Source organism: Mobula hypostoma, chromosome 1, assembly GCF_963921235.1.
Source record: "Mobula hypostoma chromosome 1, sMobHyp1.1, whole genome shotgun sequence".
NCBI classification, from domain to species: Eukaryota; Metazoa; Chordata; class Chondrichthyes; order Myliobatiformes; family Myliobatidae; genus Mobula; species Mobula hypostoma.
In genome coordinates this window covers 230,248,176-230,270,764 of record NC_086097.1, presented here as the reverse complement: position 1 = coordinate 230,270,764, position 22,589 = coordinate 230,248,176, and the positions used below count along the sequence as shown (strand labels likewise).

At 40.7% G+C, this 22,589-nt stretch overlaps 1 protein-coding gene across 22 annotated transcripts in view; it reads left to right on the top strand.

Annotated features, from left to right (window-relative positions):
- epb41l3a (erythrocyte membrane protein band 4.1-like 3a) overlaps positions 1 to 11,964 on the top strand; it is a 198,091-nt gene extending 186,127 nt beyond the window's left edge. For 5 of the 22 annotated variants that reach the window (XM_063065667.1, XM_063065720.1, XM_063065704.1 and 2 more), the window contains 3 exons: positions 1,753 to 1,833; positions 2,480 to 2,596; positions 9,519 to 11,961. In XM_063065667.1, the coding sequence (XP_062921737.1) occupies positions 1,753 to 1,833; positions 2,480 to 2,590 (192 nt within the window). In that variant the 3' untranslated portion in view covers positions 2,591 to 2,596; positions 9,519 to 11,961. Of the gene's footprint in view, positions 1 to 1,752; positions 1,834 to 2,479; positions 2,597 to 9,518 lie in introns of all 22 variants that reach the window. The other 17 variants (XM_063065694.1, XM_063065776.1, XM_063065749.1 and 14 more) reach the window with 9 other exon arrangements.
- The last annotated feature ends 10,625 nt before the right edge of the window (positions 11,965 to 22,589 follow it).

Sequence of the window (22,589 nt, the reverse complement as noted above, 5' to 3'; positions counted from 1 at the left end):
TGGTAAAGTACGGAAAAGATATAATAACCGAGGAAGAATATTCATTTTTATAGTATTTATCCTTGAATTTAAACTTAAAAAGGGGATAAGATTCCATCTATGCATATCTGCTTTTATCTCTGAGATTAATGGCCCATAATTTACCTGTGACAGTGTTGAAAGATCCTTCGGCAGGGTTATTCCTAAATATTTTAATGATTTAGCTTCCCACTTAAGATCGTATGTATCCTGCAATTTTTTGGATGGTGTATAATTTAGGGACATAACCTGCATTTTCTTTACATTTATTTTATAACCTGATATTTTCCCAAAGTCATCCAACAGTGTAAACAATCCTATAAATGATTTTTCTGGTTCACTCAGATAGACCAAAACATCATCTGCGAATAACGCCACTTTCTGTTCAATCCCTGCCACCTTGATACCTTTTATGATTTCGCTCTGTCCTATTAGTTGGGCAAGTGGTTCAATATATAGCGCAAAAAGGAGAGGAGAAATTGGGCATCCCTGTCTAGTGCCTCTCTCTAAAATGAAGGAGTCAGAGAGGTCCCCATTTATCTTAATTCGGGCTGTTGGGCTGTCATACAGAGTCTGAATTACTTTAATAAACCTTTCTTGAAAGCCGAATCTTCCTAACATTCTGTATAGGAATGCCCAACTAACCGAATCAAAAGCTTTCTCAGCGTCCAATCCTACTACCATTGTCTCTGTCTCGTTCTTATTAACCTGTTCTAATTATGTGCAGAGTTCTCCTTATGTTGTCCTGTGTTTGTCTTTGTTGAATAAATCCAGTCTGGTCTAAATGGATTAGGCCAGGTAAAAGCTTTTCCAATCTGCGCGCTAATATAGATGTAAATAGTTTGTAATCTAAATTAAGAACACTAATTGGCCGATAATTGCCACATTCTAGTTTATCTTTACCCTCTTTAGGAATAACTGAAATAATCGCTTCTCTCCAGGAAGGTGGAGTTTCTCCTCTCTGCAAGATCCAATTAAAGGTGTTAAGTAGTAATGGGGCTAACTGTGTCTTCAGGGACTTGTACCACTCTGAGGTAAACCCATCAGAACCCGGGGACTTTCCAGCCTTTAACCTAGAGATGGCCACGTTCAGTTCTTTGACAGTTACTGGTTCTAATAAACTTTCATTTTGTAAATCTGTAAGTTTAGGTAGATCTAAAAAATTCAATACACTGTCTATATAGGGCTCATTGGGGGCCCGGGGTTGGGAGTACAGCTCTCGATAATACGTTTCAAAACTCTCTTGAATTTTCCCTATTGTACTCTCCACAAGCTTTGTCTTTGGATTCTTTATTTTATGAATTGTATTGTCTGCTTGTTGTTTTCGTAACTTATATGCTAATAATCTAGCTGATTTACCTCCTACTTCATAATTCTTTTGTCTCAGGTAAAGAAAATTTCTTTGAGTTTCCAACGTATAAATATCATCAATTTCACTTTGCAATTTCCTAATTTCCTGTTTTCGATTTGAATTACTTTTGTTGCTATCTCCAATTTGAAGTTGTTTTAATTTTCCTTGAAGGTCTGCTAATTTTTGTGCATTGATTTTTTTCATGTGAGTAGTAATGGAAATAATTTTCCCTCTCAGTACAGCTTTCAATGTATCCCATAAAATCACTGGTGATGTTTCTTTCTTTTGCTCTTATGTTCTTATTAGAATACTTGGTCAGCCATTATAATTGAGAGTTTATGTAAACTTGAAGTGACCATCTGTGTTCAACTTTCTGTTCAAAGATTGTGAAAGGAGGAATTTCAGAAACACGCATTGAGAAGCGAATTGTCATTACAGGAGATGCTGACATTGATCACGATCAGGTATGTTCACCGTGGGCATATTGAAAATTTGTTGATGTAAGATAGCTTGTATATTTAAAACATACATTTCATGTTTGGAAACACTACTAACCAAAAGAAGTTTAAAATCTGCATGTTCTGAGATTTAATTTGTCAAATGCATTTTAAGATAAAGGAGCTGTAAGTCATTTTATGGGGGTGTATGGATGAAAAGATTGAACGGGATAAAGAAAGAACTTCCATAATTCATTTCCTGTCTTTTGACTGTTGTTTGGAAAATTGGGAATGAAGGCATCTTCGTCCTTGCTGAATGAATGTTACTTCTGGGACAGAGTTCTACCACAGAGAACACAGGGCTGTCTTGGTGAGCCATATTCGGCATTGAAGGTGGTGAAACCAATTGGTTAAATAGTCCACTGCCCTTAACAGTACTGAACTGAAACAAAATATACACCCTAAAGAAAGATTAAATCAAATTCAAAATAAATACATTCATACAAATGTATGACGTACTGCTCCTTCCTGTAAAAAAAACTTAAGATTTTCTTTTAATTATTTCCATCGGCAAAGTAATTGAGAAAAAAAAAGGTCATAATTCTCCATCCTGCTTCTGATCATGCATGTCCCTCCTACTGTTCTTACACCTCGGGGGCTTTCTTTGGGTTAGGCCCTGGCTCAGGCGATTAAAGAGGCCAAAGAGCAACACCCTGATATGTCTGTGAAAAAGGTAGTGGTACACAAAGAGACAGAGATCACACCGGAAGACGGAGATGATTGACCACAGGTAAGAGCCTACAGCATCCGCCTGCTGTGCAGTACTGTAGCATTCTCTGCCTAGCTCTGATTTTAGTTTGCAGGTGTTAACTCTATAACCCATAGGCAAGGGCTTTGGAATGCTTCTAACACATTTGGTTAATGGGATATAACACCTATATATTTATCTAATTCTGGAGTTCCTGACCTTCTTTATGTCATGGACCTCTACCATTAATCTAATTGATCTGATTTAAGATATTGAAAATGTTATGTTGATAAATGCACAGTGTGTTCATTGAATAAATAGACCAAATCTACACGAGTGCTAAATTAGCATCCGAACTGCAGTGTCCCTCTCTCATCTACATCATTACTTCTGGAGTTAAAGTGCAAACTCTATGGTTAATAAGACCATAAGTTATAGGAGCAGAATTACGCCATTTGGTCCATCGAGTCTGCTCTGTCATTTCATCATGGCTGATCCATTTTTCCTGTCAGCCTTCTCCCCGTTTCCCTTCATGCCTTGACCAATCAAGAATCTATCAGTCTCTGCCTTAAATATACATAAAGACCTGGCCTCCACAGTTGCCTGTAGCAACGAATTCCATAGATTTACCACTCTCTGGCTAAATAAATTTCTCCTCATCTCTGTTCTAAAAGGACACCCCTCTATTCTGAGGCTGTGTCCTCTGGTTCTGGTTCTAGACTCTCCTACCATAGGAAACATCCTCTTCACATCCACTCTGTCAAGGGCTTTCCACATTCAATAGGTTTTAATTAGGTCACCCCTCATTCTTTGAATTCCAGTGAATACAGGCCCAGAGCCATCAAATACTCCCCGTTTAATCCCAGAATCCTTTTCGTGAACCTCCTTGGAACCCTTTCCAGTTTCAGCACACCCTTTCTGAGATAATAATAAAATAATAAGATAAAAATAAAGCAAGAAAATTTAAATCATTTGATGTTTATCCAGTTTTGTAATAGTGAAACCAGTCAGTAACATCCTTTTATACCTTCGACAGGACTACTGGCTGAATTATAAAAACCTATATCTACCACCAAAGGCACTTAAACAAATGGCAGAGTAAGATTTACTGACAATGAAAAAGTTTTAAAGGTTCATTTATTATCAAAGCATGTATCCACAGACAACTCGAGATTTGCCTTCTCCAGATAGTCATGAAACAAAGAAAGAACGTGAAAGTCTCAAACCCACCACCCCGCCACAAAAAATGAACGGCATCCTGATGATCAATCCCCCCCACAAAATGGAACAGGAATATCGACCCCCAAGAAACCCCTCCCCGCACAAAATAACTAACAGAACCCAACAGATCATCAACCCACAAACACAACTGTCCACACACAACAAAATGGAAAAGGAATGGGCAACAAAAAATACAGCGTATAAAAATAATAAGTCTGAAAAAGTCCAGGTCCGATAAACACAGTAGTTCAATCCATAAATGCAGAACCACGGTACCATCCAACTCAGGAGATGTTCTGAGACAAGTGTGAGTGGAGTGATAGATTAAAATCACACAAAGTAGTCAACTGTGTTAAAATTAGCATCATGAACAAATTTACTGTATCCCCAGTCTTGCCACATTGCCCTCAATTTGAGGATGGGGGAGAATACAGGATCACAAGTAATTCACAGAATAAGCAGAATAGTTTTTCAAAGATTTGTGCTGCTAGCAATGGTATGAAAAGTCAGAAGGGAGATCATTGACTTGCAAACACCATATGTTGGAAACTATGGGTTAGAGAGTGATTTCTGTGGCTGCTTCTGGTTATTTGAAGAAATAGTGATTCCCATCCTCAGTGATTTCACTGGTGTTTGTGGCTCTTTCTACTGTGCTTTTGCATGTGCTGGCTAAATTGTTTCATGTTTATCCCATAACCATTTATTGATGTACATGTGGCAAATAAAGCAAATCCTTCATTTTATTGATGGGACATGAACCATTTTAAGCCCCTGTCCATTGTTTGTACTTAACTCCTAATATCAGTAATTAAAATACAGCTTTAAAAAAATAACAAAATCAATGTTTGAGAGTTATTTAAATTGTTAATATTAATCTAGAGAATTAATAATGATTTGTTGAATGGTAAATTAATTTAATGTTGGTTACTTTTAGTTAAATCAGTACAGAGTTTTGTGCAACAGAATGAGGCTGAAAATCGTGGTAAACCAAAAGTAGAAAGTTTACCTTTCCGATGTCAAGAATTTCTACCAAGAATATGTTTGCTTTGTTCATGCTAATGTAGGAGGAGCTTTTGGATGAGTTGAGCAAAGTCTGAAAGGATTCCTGCTTTTTATGTCAGAACTCAATCAGCCAGCTTTCTCTAATTTCCATAAGAACATAAGATATAGGAGAAGAGTTAGGCCATTTGGCCCATCGAGTCTGCTCCGCCATTTCAACATGGCTGATCCATTTTCCCTCTGCCTCAATCTCCTGCCTTCTCCCCGTATCCCTTCATGCCTTGACTTTTCAAGAATCTATCAACCTCTGCCTTAAATATACACTATGACATGGCCTCCAGAGCCATCTCTGGCAATGAATTCCACAGATCCACCACTCTCTGGCTCAAGAAATTCCTCCTCATCCCCGTTCTAAAAGACGCCCACCTATTCCGAGGCTGTGTTCTCTGGTTTTCGGCTCTCCCACCATAGGAGAGATCCACTCTATTGAAGCATTTTACCATTCAGTAGGTTTCAATTAGGTCACCCGTCATACTTCTGAGTTCCATTGGGTTAGAGGCCCAGAGTCATCAAACGCTCTTCATATGACAAGCCTTTCAATCCCGGAATCATTTTCATGAACCTCCTTTGAACCCTCTCCAATGTCAGCACATCCTTTCTTAGATGAGGAGCCAAACAGCTCACAATACTGCAAGTGAGGCTTCACTAGTGCTTTATAAAGCCTCAAAATTACATCCTTGCCTTTATATTCTAGTCCCTCAAAATGAATGTTAACGTTGCATTTTAACATTGTATCTTTCCTGTAATACCATGGGCTCGTAGCTTGTTAAGCAGCCTCATGTGTTGCATCTTGTCAAAAGCCTTTTGAAAATCCAAGTACACAACATCCATTCCTTTGTCTATCCTGCTAATTTCTTCAAAGAATTCCAAATGTTTGTCAGGCAAGATTTTCCTTTAAGGAAACCATGCTGACTATGGCCTATTTTACCATGTGCCTCCAAGTACCCTGAGACCTCATCCTCAGCAATCAATTCCAACATCTTCCCAACCACTGAGGTCAGACTAACTGACCTATAGTGTCCTTTTTTTTCTGCCTCTTTCCATCCTCAAAGAATGGAGTGATATTTGTCATTTTCCAGTCTTCTAGAACCATCCCAGAATCAGTTGATTCTTGGAAGATCTTTACTATTGCCTCCACAATCTCTTCAGCCACCTCTTTCAGAATCCTGGGATGTATGCCATCTGGTCCAGGTGACTTATCTACCTTCAAAATCTTGCAGTTTCCCAAGAAGTTTCTCCCTAGTAATGGCAACCTCACGCACTTCTGCCTCCAACTCTCTTGAATTTTCAGCATACTGCTAGTGTTTTCCACAGTGAAGACTGATGCAAAATACTTATTCACTTCATCCGCCATTTCGTTGTCCCCTATTACTACCTCTCCAGCATCATTTTCCAGCGGTCTGATATCTACTCTCGCCTTTCTTTTACATATCTATATATAATTTTCTTTTATACATCTGAGGAAACTTTTGGTATCCTTTTTAATATTATTGGCAAGCTTACCTTCATGTTTCATCTCTTCCTTAATTACTTTTTTAGTGGTCTTCTGTTGGTTTTTAAAAGCTTCCCAATCCTCTAACTTCCCACTATTTTTTTGCTCTATTATATGCCCTCTCTTTGGCTTTTATGTTAGCTTTGACTTCTCTCGTTAGCCTCAATTTTCTATCTTGCCTTTAGAATACTTTTTCCTCATTGGGATGTATATAACCTGTGCTTACTGAATTACTCCCAGTAATTCAATAGGTTTCAATAGGTACATTTAATGTCAGAGAAAGGTATACAATCTACATCCTGAAATTCTTTTTCTTCACCAACATCCACAAAGTGCTCCAAAGAATGAATGACAGTTGAATGTTAGAACTCCAAAGTCCCCCTAATTCCCCCCTCCCAAGCATAAGCAGCAGCAACAATCCCCCCTCTCCCACTGGCAAAAATACATCTGCAACCCCCTCCCCACACTGAGCACTCAAGTGTGTAGCAAAGCATTAATAAAGACACAGACTTGCAGTACCCCAAAGACTACTCGTTCACCAGGTAATTCGACATACCACCGGCTCTATCTCTCCCTAATAAGGGAAAAAGGGATGTCCTCATTTCACAGCGAGAGGAGAGACATAACAAAGCAACTCGCTAATTTATGGTGTTAAAAGTCTGTTGTGTCGCTTTTTCCAAGCTCTGTGCCCAAAGAACTCGGGTCTCTGGGCATACAGCCGGCAGCCAGCTTGTTCCTTACGATCTTTCATCTCCCACAACACATCAGGCGGCGGCACCAGCATTGAATCAGCCCGACTCCAGAGCCACGAAAATCCGGCACCCTGAAGGTGCACTAGTCTTCCAGGCCACATCCTTGGCATATTGAAAAGTGGCCGGTCGTGAGGCCCCAAGAGCGGGTCCTGTTCCTGCAAAGAACTTTAGTCAATGTGTAACCCCAGGTCAGGGTCTTCAAAAGAACCTTGAAAGGGAAAAAATGAGATATCAAAGATAGAAGTAGCTGTTTCCAAGGATGCAAGCAAAGAAGTCGCCACTGGGCGCCATCATCCTCCTAAGCTCCACCTCCTTATGCTCTGCCGTCATCCCTGCTAGTGTTCTTTTCCAATCAATTTTAGCCAACTCCTCTCTCATGCCTCTGTAATTCCTTTTCCTCCGCAGTAATACTGATATATCTAACTTTAGCGTTTCCTTTTCAGACTGCAGGGTGAGTTCCACCATACGATGATCACTTCCTCAGGGTTCCTTTACCTTAAGCTCGCTTAACCATTACGGTTCATTGCACAACTCCCAATCCAGAATACCTGACCCCTTGTGAGCTCATCCATGAGCTGCTCTAAAAAGCACTCACATAGGCATTCTAGATATTCCCCCTCTTGGGATCCAGCACCAACCTGATTTTCCCCAATCTCCTTGCATATTGAAATCCCCCTTGACTGTTGTAGCATTGCCCTTTGACATGCATTTTCTATCTCCCTTGGTAATTTGTAGACAACATCTTTACTACTGTTTGGGGGTTTGTTTATAACTCCCATCAGGAACTTTTCACTCTTGCAGTTCCTTAGCTCTACTCACAATGATTCAACACCTTCTAGCCCAATGTCGCTGCTTTCTAATGTTTTGATTTCATTTTTTTTTAATCAACAGAACCACACTAACCATTCTGCTTACCTGCCTGTCCTTTTGATACAATGTGTGTCCTTGGACGTTAAGCTCCCAGCTATGATCTTTCAGCCACAACTCCGTGATGCCCACAACATCATACATGCCAATCTGTAACTGTGTTACAAATTTATCTACCTTATTCCGTATACTTTGTGCACTCAAATAACACCTTCAGTCCACCTTTCGATTCTGTCCCCTTTTTACATCGCAACACATCCTGTTGACCGCAATTTGTCCCTATCCTCAGCCTCTCCTTACTAGCAGTCTCACTACACACTGCCTCTGTTTGTGAACTAACTAGTTCATCTTCAGCGCTATCCCTGTGGTTCCCATCCCCCTGCCAAATGAGCTCAAACCCTCCCAGACAGATCTAGCAAACCATCCTGCAGGGATATTGGTAACCTGTCCCTTTTGTACAGGTCATACCTTCCCTAGAGGAGATCCCTATGATCCATAAATCTGAACCCCTACCCTTTGTACCAATTCCTCAGCCATGCATTCATCTGCCAAATCATCCTGTTCTTAACTCCACTGGCATGTGGCACTGGCGGCAATCCAGAGATTACTACCCTGAGGTCCTGTTTTTCAGCTTTCTACCTAGCTCCCGAAAATCTCTCTTCACAACCTCATCACTTTCCTACCCATGTCATTGGTGTCACTGGCTGCTCACCCTCCCCCTTTAGAATGCTGTGGACCTGATTTTGTGCAGTTTAATTATTTGAGCACTCAAATAATGACTCTGCTCTGGTAACCTGCCTTTGATTGTGGTCCTTCTGGATTTGTCACTGATCTTGCTGTGGTAGATTCTGTTAAATTCTCCAGGTAATTTGAAGGATCAGATGCATAATTGTCTGACAAGTAATATTTATAACTAAATTTGTTGTACTGGCAAATTATAGCCAATAAATATTGCACTATCTGGAGAGAAAAAACTGGCCAGATAATGTGAAACAGACATTACTAAAGCCATGTCAAGATTTAATGTCCTGTTCACCACCCCATAATATCACATGTTGGATTATATCCTTATATGTAAAATATTATCATTGCGATGCCCAGGCCTGCGCCCTGGACAGTGAAGACTTTCCAGGCACAGATCCATGGTCTCGCAAGACAAACGGATGCCTTCTCTATCATTGCATAAATAACTAACTTTTATGTCTTTTTAAAATTTCAATTGCAAGCTTTTGCTTTTTTCTCCTCCAGACTAATTTTTATTTTTGTTGTTTGAGTTCTGTGGCTGCCTAACAATTGAATGCTGCAATTTGTGGTTATGGACTTCTTCAGATTGTGCATCTGCTGTTTCTAGAATGAGATGCGTCAGCCGCACGCTGACTTTGAGTATTGTCATCGGGCTATTTTCTATCATCTGAAGTTACAAACACAAAAGGGAATTTGCAATCTATCTTGTAATAATGTAATTTATAAACATTTCAAACAAATATTGTGAAGCTCATATTTTGATAATTGTTTGAAAAGGTGAAATATTAAACGGACTAATTAATGTACTTGTTTTATTTTCCTTTCTCAGGAGTGACCACATCTTCACAAAAGGAAGTCATGCATACCCATCATTAGGAATGATTTTGGAATCTTAATGGAGTCATACACATGACTTCATTTGTCACGAATCCATCCACTAATGACCTTTCACATCAAGCGTACTGGAGCACGTTGTATGAGGACCCTCTCACTAAATAAGAACATTGCCAAAAAAACCTTCATTCCATCCTATCCAAGCGACAGTTGAATATTGCATGACTAGAATAAATCCTTATCACAAAACAAATTAAGAAGAACACATTTTCATACCCATAGAGTAAGGCGTTCACACCACTTAAGTTATCTTTTATCAGCACGATGAAGCAGCAAAAGGTACATTGGGAGATGCATATTTTAAAAGAAACAGAGAGGAGATCCTGCCTTTGACAATTTAATAAAAATATAGTTGACCAAGGTAATAAGGTAAATGATGTGGCAGTAATTCATTTTAATTGTACCTGGTATCATTTATAAACAAGCAACTTTCACCCCAAAGTTGGTGAAACGTTGTTAATTATATCAAGGGATTATGTCATACCTTACAGTAGATGTGCCAATGACAGTGTAAGCCCATATCTATTATCATACTAAGCAACTTGAAGCTTGTAACTGGAAATCTTGATATACAATGGTAATGCCTGTGAAAACATGAAGAACCTTAAACAGTTTAGAACAAATTGTTTTGCTGCGTATTGTGCTTTGTCAGCATAATTTGATGTCACCTAACAGATTTTTTTAAAGAAATATATATATATAAATATATATTTGATTGATTTTGGTTTTGTTAGATAAGCATATTCTTTTACATTAGAATCAAAAGGCCAGTAGGGAGATCTCTACTGATCATAGTTTCCAACATCCCTTGGAAGAGACTCCAGTGTTCTTTTTCAAGCTGAGTCAATTTGCTCAGTTGTCTAATGCTAGTGAATGTGTCTGTTCTAGAAGGATTCTCTCCGTTTATGACCTCTCATTTTAACTATGATGGCATTGATTCTTTACAAACACTTTGCATAGACTTCATATTCAGAGCAAAGCCTTAACTTAAACATAAAGTAATAGCAAACCCCATTGAAAGCTTTCAAATCATAAAGCATTTATAATTTACGGAAGACCACACAGCTCACTCTAGGGTACAAAATTTAAACCAGATTTTCTGCTGCAATGTAATAAATGTTGAATGTATGTTTCTTCATGGTGAAATAAAAGTGGTAAAAGGCATAAGGACTCGACTATCTTATTCTGTTCAAAACCTCCAGCCTGTAGGATTTTTAAAAATTGGGTTTTAATATTTTAATTGGCTTGGATTTTGTGGTTATAATAAGGGCCAAGCTTCAAAGGTTTCAAAGGCTCAATTTAATATCAGAGGATGTATACAACCTGAAATTCTTACTCTTCAGACATCCACTGAAATAAGAATCCTCATAAAATGAATGATAAAACGTCACAGCCCTGAAGCCTCCCCTACTCCTTTGCAAAAGCAGCAGAAGTGTCTACCTCCCTCCCCCCCCACACTTGTGCCAACAAAAGCACCAACCCTTCCCCTCCCCATCCTCCCACCATGCAAGCAACAGCAAAGCCCCCAAAGAGACCTTGATCCAGAGTCCATCAAAAACTGCAGCCCATAAGCCATCACTTTGGTATCTCAGACAAGTTTGTTCGTTTTCTCTCTCTCTCTCCCTCCCCCTCTTCCACGTTGCTTCTCCAAGCCCACCAACTCAAACTGACAGGCTCTCACCTTCCATCAAAAGAGAGAGCGGGGTGGGGTGGGGGTGGAAATCGCTCGAGTACAGGGACCTCCTTCCGACAGCCACCAGCGATTAGCAAACACACCACTTGCTGTCTCGATATTTTGGTCTCCCATGACACTTCAGTCAGCGAGGAATCGGGTTGTCCGCAGGGCCACTCCCCAAGGGAGCACGTCTTCCAGGCCATTTCAAGAGATAGCGAAGCACTGGGGCACACAACCGGTCCGAAAACCCACCGCTTGCCAAAAACGGTTCTTCACACCAGATTTCATTGTTCCTTGAAATTATTTGTCACTTCTGGTAACCACACGCGCCGTTTAAACATGCAAGTAGTCTGCTTCTGCATGGGGTGCACTGGTGAGGTTTTCATAGAGGCAATCAGCACACTCAGTGATGTGACACAAAACAACTATTACTGCACTATTCTTACTGTTCGAGTGTCATGTCTTGTTGAATGAGGTGTAGCTGAAATTTTAACCTTGGTCTAAAACAATTACTGCTGCAAAATCTCTCCCTAGACCCTCCCAAAAAAATAATTTTGTACATGGAACCTAAATAGTTATTCCAAAACTTCATGATTTTTAAAGTTATTTTATGATTTTTTATGTTTTACGTGTTATCTCAACTTCCAGGTTAATCCACAGTTATGTCCCACTTTTACTTTCCTCAATGTAAAATGTTGAAAATAAAACTTGGCTTTTTACTTTATTTTTGCTGTCTGTCCAAATTCTTCAGTTGATGCACTACACAGCCAACATGTTGTCATCACTTACAATGGACCTTGCAGATCCACTCTGGGATGCCGGACACTGCGGATCCATTCTGGAAGGTGCCAGGCATGAATGTGCCTATAAACAAAAATTCCAGGTCACAGAGCCCACTTAATTTCAATGAACACAGTTCTCTGAGGTCTGTGATACTCCCACTGCATCCAATATGTGCATTCTACATCAACAAACAGAATTTTTAAATTTATCCATTGTCATATCAGGTGAGCACATATCATTTTTGAACAGCTTTCTGATATGCACCACAACATCTGGTAACTTCACTGAGACAGCTAGTATCTTTCTATAATGGAAATCCAGATTAAACATCGTGATCATCAGCAACAGTGGCATTTATCTCCTCTTTTTTTGTTTAAAGGGCAATATACCTTGAATGTAACTTTTAACAATTCTGATCCACTTTAAAGGCAGCATGGTAGTGTAGCAATTCGCGCCAATATTTTACAATGCCAGCAAGCCAGATTCAATGCCTGCTGCTGTCTATAAGGAGTTTGTATGTTCTCCCCGTGACCATGTGAGTTTCCTCTGGGTGCTCCAGTTTCCTCCCACGCTCCAAAGAAGTACGGGTTAGTAGATTAATTAGCCACAAGGGTGTAATTGGGTCGGAAGGGACTGTTACTGAGCTGTATCTCTAAATAAGTAAACAACTGCTTCCTAGGCCTGGTTTAGAAACTGATGCAAGGCCCTTTTCAGACACAGAACGGGTGTCACGCAGAGAGCAATTGGACACACCTTACATTTGAGCTATAAGTTCAATACAGATTTGGAATGAAGATGATTTACAAGAGCACCTGCTGTTATGTGGGGCAACACTTTATAGTGACGTCAATCTCCCATCAGGGTTCAGTTCCCACTGCTATCTGTAAAGAGTTGCACATAATCCAAATGATCGCATGGGTTTCCTCCAGGTGCTCCAGTTTCCTCCCACATTCCAAAAACGAATGGTTAGGGTTAATGAGTTTTGGGCATGCTATGTTGGCGTAGGAAATGTGGTGGCATTTGTGGGCTGCCCCCCAAGCACCATTCTTGAACTATGCTGGCCGTTGATACAAAAGCTGCATTTCACTTTATGTTTTGCTGTACATGTGACAAATAAAGCTGATCTTTAAGCTTTAGTCTTATGAGGTAATGGAGAAGGTCAAATGGGGAAGTGATGGGCTATTTCCTACCGGGGGAAAAGGTTCTCACAATAGTTTTGGGACACAACCCGTAGTAATCGTTCTTCTGAGGATCTAGTTACGGTTGCTATTTCCAGGACATGGTGCACTCCAGCATAATTCATGTTCATCTTCACACTCTTATCTTCAAAGCCAAGGACGAATAGGACAGCTTAACCTATGAAATAACTCAACAAGGGTGAGAGCATCATATTCTGCTCAAGGGACTGGTCAAGATCTTTGGGCTATAGCTTACATTAAAGGACTGGTCACTGCATCTCAAGCCTGTCTGACTGCACTGATCAATTTGTCAGTGGGCTACAGTAGGACAGTGACGATTTTGAAGGAGTCTGACTTCCAACACACATGATGATGCAGCTGAATGTGGAACGAGAGAAAAGTTCCCTGAACAACATGGAACTCATGTTGTTGGAACCTCTGGTTTCCATAACAAGTTCACACTGGGGCAAACTCGTCTTAAATCTAATATATTTTAAAAGAGAAAATAGGAAAGAAAGAATTGGGTCCTTCGAGCCTGCTCTGCTAATCAAGATCATGGCTGATCTACTGTATTTCCATTTCCCTGCACTGCCCATCTATCCTGTGGTTTCCCAGATGTCTATAAATCTATTGACCACTGATTTGAATTACTGACTATTACTCCACAGTCCTTCAGAGTACAGAATTCCAAGATTCACCACCATGAAGATATTTCTCATTTTAGTCCTTAATTGGATACTCCTTTTCCGAGATTTTAGACTGCTCAGCCCAGGGGAAAATTCTCCTTGTATTCAGCCTGATAAAACTTGACATGATCTTAAACGCTTCAATGAGATCATCTCTCATTCTTGTAAGCTATATGGAACACTGACCTGGTCTCCACTTATCATTGCAGGTACCTGGCTGATGAATTTTTCATTGCACTCTCTCTATGGCAAGCACACAGCACTAGCAATAGTTATACTACTAGTAATACCGATTGATATGGATAGGAGGGGCGACAAGATCCTGCAAAGTGAGTTCAGGGAGTTAGGTGCAGAGTTGAAGGACAAGATCTCCAGGGTTGTGATCTCAGGATTGCTGCCCATGCCATGTGTATGTGAGACCAGAAATAGGAAGATCATAGTCCAACATGTGGCTAAGGAGATGGTATAGGAGGGAGGGCTTCAGATTTTTGGATCTTTGGACTGTACAGAAGCGACAGTTTGCCTCTTAACTGGAAGGGGACCAGTATCCTTGCAGGAAGGTTTGCTAGCGCTTGATGGGAGGGTTTAAATGAGAGTTGCAGGGGGACAGGAACTAGAGCACCAAAGCAGATAGTGGAGTAGTTGCAGGGAAAGATGTTAAGCCTACATACAGGGTCTGGGATTAAAAGGTCGCGCACGGTGGGAGTAATGTTCTGAGATGAGTGTATTTCAATGCAAGGAGTATGGTAAGAAAGGCTGATGAGCTTAGGGCATGGATCATCACATGCAATTATCATATTGTAGCCATTAATGAGACTTAGTTGCAGGAGGGTCAGGACTGGCACAACAATGTTCAATGTTGTTATAGATGTGATAGAGCAGGAGAGATTAAGGGGGAGCAGTAGTGTTACTAGTCAGGGAAAATATCACAGCAGTGCTCAGTCAGGACAGACTGGAGAGCTCCTGTACTGAGGCTGCATGGGTGGAAATGAGGAATCAGAAAGATACGATCACATTAATGGACCACCCAACAGTCCGCGGGATTTAGAGGGGCAAATTTGTAGAGAGATTGCAGATTATTTCAAGAAACAAAAGGTTGTGATAATGGGAGGGAGGGAACGTCGACTCAGACCATGAGAGGCCTGCGTCAGGCATTTTCATGCCTTACAAGGCGCAGATTGGAAGTCTGTGTGGGGTGCCCACTCCTCGCACAAACACTGGAGCAATGTGTGGTTAAGTGCCTTGCTCAAGGACACAAACACGCTGCCACAGCTGAGGCTCGAACTAGCAACCTTCAGATCACTAGACGGACGCCTTAACCACTTGGCCACGTGCCCAAGAAATAAGTGATAATAAGTGATTTTAATTTCCATATATTGACTGGGACTCCCATAATGTAAAAGGGCTGGATAGGATAAAGTTTGTCAAATATGTTCAGGAAAGTTTCCTTCATCTGTACATAGAGGTTCCAACTAGATGAGAGTGCAATACTAAATCTCCTATTTTGTTTAAGGCAATACTTTGCATATAGTGATCACAGTGCCATTAGTTTCAAGATAATTATGGATAAGGATAGGTCTGGTCCTCAGATTGAGATCCTATATTGGAGAAAGGCCAATTTTGATGGTATTAGAAAGGATCTAGCTAGTGTGGATTCGGATAGGTTGTTTTCTGGTAAAGATGTACTTGGTACCTTCAGAAGAGAAATTTTGAGAGTACAGAGTTTGTATGTTCCTAACAGAATAAAAGGCAAGGATAACAGGTTTAGGGAACCTTAGTTTTTGAGAGATATTGAGGCTCTGGTTAAGAAAAAGAAAGAGGTGCATAGCAGGAAGGAGCAATTAAGGTGCTTGACAAAAATGAGAAATGCAAGAGAACACTTAAGAAGGAAATCAGAAGAGCTGAGGGAAGGCATGAGGTTGCTCTAGCAGACAAGGTGAAGGAGGATCACAAGGGCTTCTATAGATATCTTAAGAGCAAAAGGATAGCAAGGGACAAAATTGATCCTTTGAAAGATTAGAGGGGTCAATCTATGCATGGAGCCAAAAGAGATGGAGGAGAGCTTAAATAGATCTTTTGCATCTGTATTTACTCGGAAGATGGAAGTAAGGCAAAGAGGCTTTGAGGTCATAAAGCGTATGCAGATTACAGAGGAGGAGATGTTTGCTGTCTTGAGGCAAATTTGTATGGCTAAATCCCAAGGGCCTGATAAGTCGTTCCCTCAGACTGTGTGGGAGGCTAGCGCAGAAATTGCAGGGGCCTTACCAGAGATACTTGAAACATTCTTGGCCATGGGTGAGATGCCAGACTATTGGAGGATAGCTAATGTTGTTCCACTGTTTAAGAAAGGTTCTAAAAACAAACCAGGAAATTATAGAAAGGTGATTCTGACATCAGTAGTGGGTGAGTTATTGGAAGGTATGGGACCAGGTATATAAGTACTTGGATAGACAGAGACAGATTAGACATGTGTAACCAATCTTACAGAGTTTTTTGAGGAAGTTGCCAAGAAAGTTGATGAAGACAAGGCAGTGTATGTTGTCTACATGGACTTTAGCAGGACATTTGATGGTCCAGCATGAGAGGTTTGTCAAGAAGGCTCAGTTGCTTGACTGGATGAGTGTGCCACAATTATCCCTGACTTTATCAATACCTGTGCGGATGAGTGTGTGCCTATGGAAACTTATTGTACATTCCCAAACCAAAAGCCATGGATGAACCAGGAGGCTCGAGGTCTGCTGAGGGCTCTGTCTGTGGCATTTAAGTCTGGTGATCCAGGTCTGTACAAGCAACTCCGGGAGAGGTTGGAGGCAACGTTGGATGTATGTCAACTCTGTCAGGGTTTGCAGGCCATCACTTCCTACAAAGCAAAACCCAACATCATGAATTGCAGTGATGCTTCACTACCAGATGAGTTCTATGCCTTTTATGCTCACCTTGAAAGGGAGAATAAAACCACAGCCATGAGGATCCCTGCAGCATTCGATGACCCTATGATCTCTGTCTTAGATGCTGACATCAGGCTGTCTTTCTAAGGTACTGAAAACCTGTGCCAACCAACTAGTGGGAATATTCAAAGACATTTTCAATTTCTCACTGCTACAGTCAGAAGTTCCCACCTGCTTCAAAAGGGCAACAATTATACCAGTGCCCAAGAAGAGCAGTGTGAGCTGCCTCAGCGACTATTGTCCAGTAGTGCTCACATCTATGGTGATGAAATACTTTGAGAGGTTGGTCATGGCTAGAATCAACACCAGTCTCAGGAAGGACCTGGACCCACTGCAATTTGTCTGTCACCACAATAGGACTACGGCAAACGCGATCTCATTGGTTCTCCACGTAGCCTTGGATCACATGGACAATGCAAATACCTGTGTCAGGGTGCTATTTATTGACTATATTTGTTTACAGTCCTGATTGAAAAGCTAATGAACCTAGGCCTCTGCAACTGGATCATTCACTTCCTAAATGGAAGACCACAATGTGTGCAGATTGGAAATAATATCTCCACTTCGCTGACAATTATCATTGGCGCTCCACAGGGATGTGTGCTTAGCCCACTGCTCTGCTCTCTCTATACCCATGACTGTGTGGCTAGGCATATCTCAAACAGCATCTCTAAATTCACTGGTGATACAACCATTGTTGGCAGAATTTCAGACGGTGACAAAAGTGCATACAGGAATGAGATAAACCAGTTAGTTGAGTGGTATCACAGCAACAACATTGCACCCAACATCAGCAAGACCAAAGAGCTGATTGCAGACTTCAGAAAGGGTAAGACGTGGGAACACAAAACAATCCTCGTGGAGGGATCAGAAGCGAGCAACTTCAAGTACCTGGATGCCAGTATCTCTGAGGACCTCACCTGGTCCCAACATATCGATGCAGCTATAAAGGCAAGACAGCAGCTATGTTTCATTAGGAGCCAGAGGAGATTTGATTTGACAACTAAAATGCTTGAAAACTTATACAAACATACCATGGAGAGCATTGTAACTGGCTGCACCACTGTCTGGTATGGGGGTGGGGGGAGGTGTGCTACTACACAAGATCAAAATAAGTTGCAGATACCTGTAAAATAAGTCAGCTCTATCATGGGTACCAGCCTCCGAAGTATCCAAGCCGTCTTCAAGGAGTGGTGCCTTAGGAAAGCATCATCCATCATTAAAGATCCCCAAGGACATGCCCTCTTCTCACTGTTACCATTGGGAAGGAAGTACGGAAGCCTGAAGGCACACACTCCAATTCAGGAACAGCTTCTTCCCCTCTGCCATCCAATTTCTAAATGGACATTGAACCCATGGACACTATCTCACTACTTTTTAAAATTCTGTTATTTTGCACTACTTATTTCAACGTAACTATTATATAAATTGAGATATATATATATACTTAATGTAACTCATTTTTCTCCATTTTTGTTTATCAAGTAATTCGTTGTACAGCTGCTGTAAAGTTAATTCATTTCACGACATATACCAGAACCAGAAATTACCATAACTAGAGAAAGGTTCTTTGGAAACTGAAAGGTCTGAAGGTAGCTAAGTCACCAGGACCAGATGGTGTACACCTCAGAGTTCTTGAAGATTGTGGCTGAAGGGATCGTGGAGGCGTTAGCAATGATCTTTCAAGAATCACTAGATTCTGGAATGGTTCTGGAAGACTGGAAAATTGCAAATGTCCCTCCACTCAAGAAGGGAGAGAGGCAGAAGGAAGGAAACTACAGGCCAGTTAGTCTGACCTCAGTAGTTGAGAAGATGTTGGAGTCGGTTAATAAGGACGATATATCAGGGTTCTTGGGGGCACATGATAAAATAGGCCATGCTCAGCATAGTTTCCTCAAGGGAAAATCTTTCTTGATAAATCTGTTGGAATTCTTTAAGAAGTAACAACCGGTATAGACAAAGGAGAATCGATTAATGTTGTGTATTTGAATTTTCAGAAGATCTTTGGCAAGGTGCCAAACATAAGGCTGCTTAACAAGCTACAAGCTCATGGTATTACAGGAAAGATTCCAGCATGGATAAAACAGAGCCTGATTGGCAGGAAGCAAAGAGTGGGAATAAAGGGAGCCTTTTCTGACTGGATGCTGGTGACTAGTGGTGTCTACAGGAGTCAGTGTTGGGACTTATTCTTTTATGTTATATGTCAGTGATTCAGATGATGGAATTGATGGCTTTGTTGCAAAGTTTGCAAACAATATGAAGATAGGTGGAGGGGAAGGTAGCTTTGAGGAAGTAGAGAGGCTGCAGAAGGATTTAGACAGATTAGGAGAATGGGCAAAGAAATGGCAGATGAATACAGTGTTGGAAAGTGTTTGGTCATCCACTTTGGTAGAAGAAATGAAAGGGTCGACTATTTTCTAAATGGAGAGAAAATACAAAAATCTAGGATGAAAAATCCTTGTGCAGGATTCCCTAAAAGTTAATTTGCAGATTGAGTCTGTGGTGAGGAAGGCAAATGCAATGTTAGCATTAATTTCAAGAGGACTAGAATATTAAGACAAGCATGTAATGTTGAGACTTTATAAAGACTCAACATAAAGAACTGTTGAGGCCTCACTTGCAGTATTGTGAGCAGGTTTGGGCCTCCTATCTTAGAAAAGATGAGCTGAAACCGGAGGGTTCAAAGAAGTTTCACAAAAATGATTCCAGGATTGAATGGCTTGTCATATGAGGAGCATCTGATGGCTCTGGGCCTGTGTTCCCTATTCAGAAGAATGGGGGGAGGGGATCTCATTAAAACATATCAAATGGTGAAAGACCTTGATAGAGTGGATGTGGAGAGAATATTTCCTATGGTGGGTGAGTCTAAGACCAGCGAACACAGCCTCAGAATAGAGGGGTGTCCTTTTAGAACAGAGATGAGGAGGAGTTTCTTTAGCCAGGGGGTGGTGAATCTGTGGAATGCTTTGCCACAGGCAGCTGTGGAGAAGTCTTTATGTATATTTAAGGAGAAGTTGATAGATTTTTGATTGGTCAGGGCATGAAGGGATACAGGGAAAAGGCAAGAGATTGGGGCTGAGAGGAAAATTGGATCAGCCATGACAAAATGGTGGAACAGGCTCGACGGGCCAAATGGCCTAATTCTGCTCCTATATCTTATGGGCTTACGGTCTTAGGATGGTGATTAAATCTGATTCTGATTCTGATTCAAGATGAGGTAGTAACTTGGATTAAACATCGACCACGGTAGAACCCATAGAAGGTTACCTCTCTGACTAAAGGCCTGTGGCTAATGGTATGCTGCAGGGAACTATTGCTGTTTGTCATTTGGACAATAATGTGATAAATTGAATCAGCAGATTTGCAGCTGACAACACAATTGGGGTGCAGTGAAGAGTAAGGAAAACTATCAAAGCTTGCAGCTGGATCTCAACCCTCTGAGAAAATGAGCTGAAAAATGGCAGATGGAATTGAATGCAGACAAATGTGTAGTGTTGCATTTCTGAGAACGAAACAGTGTATCACTTACAAGGTGAGCAGTAGGTGTTCCAGGGGGCTTTGAGGATATCACAACACTCTGCCAATACCAGTGGACATACATGTAAAGTCAGTGGAGCGGATATCAGAGGTAGGTTTTTCACATAGAGAGTGGTAGGCGCCTGGGCACACTACTGGGAGTGGTGATAGAGGCAAATACAGCAGGGAGATTTAACAGGCTCTTAGATAGATATGGATGTAAGAAAAATGGAGGATTATATGCTATGTTTAATTGATCATGGAATAGGTTTATATTGGTTGGTACGACATTGTGGGACAAAGGACCTGTACTGTGCTGTACTGTCCTACGTTGTAGTTCTAATACTTCCATAATAAATTAGAATAATTTGCTAAAGTGCCACCTTGGGTAATGGCAGTAATTTCCACCCCCCCCCACCCACAAACCTTATTGTTGCCTGTCAGCTGGCCAATATAGAAGATACCAGAACTGATGCCAGAAATGTTCATGAACATCTGGCAGAAAACGTGGAGTAAATGGTCAGTAAATTCCAATTCTTGTAATGGAATAGGTCAGCAATGGCTCAGTTCATAACACATTTTCTCAAATCATAAGATTCTGGGATGAAGTTCCATACAGAGTATGAGTACATAATACTAGCCCGACACACTTGATCAATCTAGATCAATACTGAGTACATTACAATGTTTTGTCATCTTTCACATGAGACCTTAAAACCAAGAGTGTTCTCACGTCTATTTAAACTGAGAAGAAAAAATAAAGAAATTGTGTATTCCTCTAACTGCATCACCAAAATAAAGTATATTGTCATTGTTACAGAGCTATTTGTGAGAGATTGCTTGATGACTTAGGCACATATACAATAGTGTTTCCACAAAAAAATCAAATTTCATGACACATGTGAGTGATGACAAGCTCACTCCCGGCTCCACATTGACAAATATAACACTTTGCAAAAGTCTTAGGCACCCTAGCTACATATACAGTTTGGGTAAAGACTTTTGCACAGGACTGTACTCAGAGGTCTAAACAGCAATACAGATAGATGAAAAATTAAAAAAAAAAATACTCTGGATGTTGGAAATCTGAAACTAAAACAGAAAATGCTAGAAACAGTCAGCGGATCAGTCAGTAAAAAGAAAAAGTGTTTAATATTTCAAGTCAAAGACTGTAGTTTTTTTCCATAGATGCTGCCTGGCCTGCTGAGTTCCTCCTTTTGTGTGCGTTACTTGGATTTCCAGCATCTGCACATTTTTTCCTGTTTGTCATTTGGAAACTGGTGTTTCTATTATTTGAACCATCTTCTCTGTACTTACAAGTCTGTATTATACACAATTTTAAGTATTTCTGTCATACTACCCCCAAGCTTTTTCTGCTTGCATGAAACACATTTAAAGCTATCACTTATTCCTGTTTCTGCAACCCCTTATCCTTGGAAATAGTCTCCTTGAACCCTGTGGCAAAGACTTCTAAAACAAGGTGCAGTACTCCATCTATGAACAAACTAGTGTTTTATAAAGGTCTCTTAACATCTGTGAACAAATAATCTCTTTCTCACTCCTCCATCTCCTTTAAAGTTGTACAATTTATGACACATCACAAATATTACATTTGAAAGTAGGATTTTACCAAGGTACTGCATGGGATCATTTTCAATTAAATTAGAATAAATGACCAACATGTTAGTCATAAAGGTAGATGTTTTACAGAGTGTTTTAAAAGTGGAAAGATGTGGAGAGGTCTGTTGAAGGAACCATGGAGCCTAGGTCTTGGGTGGCCAAGGATGCACAGAACATAGAGCAGATAAGCACAGGAACAGGCCCTTCAGCTCACAATGTGGTGCCAAGTCAATTAAATTAGTAATAAAATGGCTAACTAATCACTTCTACCTACACAATGTCCATATCCTCCCATTTTCCTCACATTCATGTGCCTATCTAAATGTCTCTTAGAAGTCTCTAATGTATCTGCCTCTACCACCACCCCAGGCCGTGCATTCCAGGCACCCACAGTTCTCTGTGCAAAAATACTTGCCCCTCACATCTCCATAAGACCATAAGACATAGGAGTAGAATTAGGCCATTTAGCCAATCGAGTCTGCTCCGCCATTTAATCATGGCTGATCCTTTCTTTTCCTCTCCTCAGCCCCACTTCCTGGCCTTCTCCCTGTAACCTTTGATGCCATTTCCAATCAAGAACCTATCAAGTTCTGCCTTAAA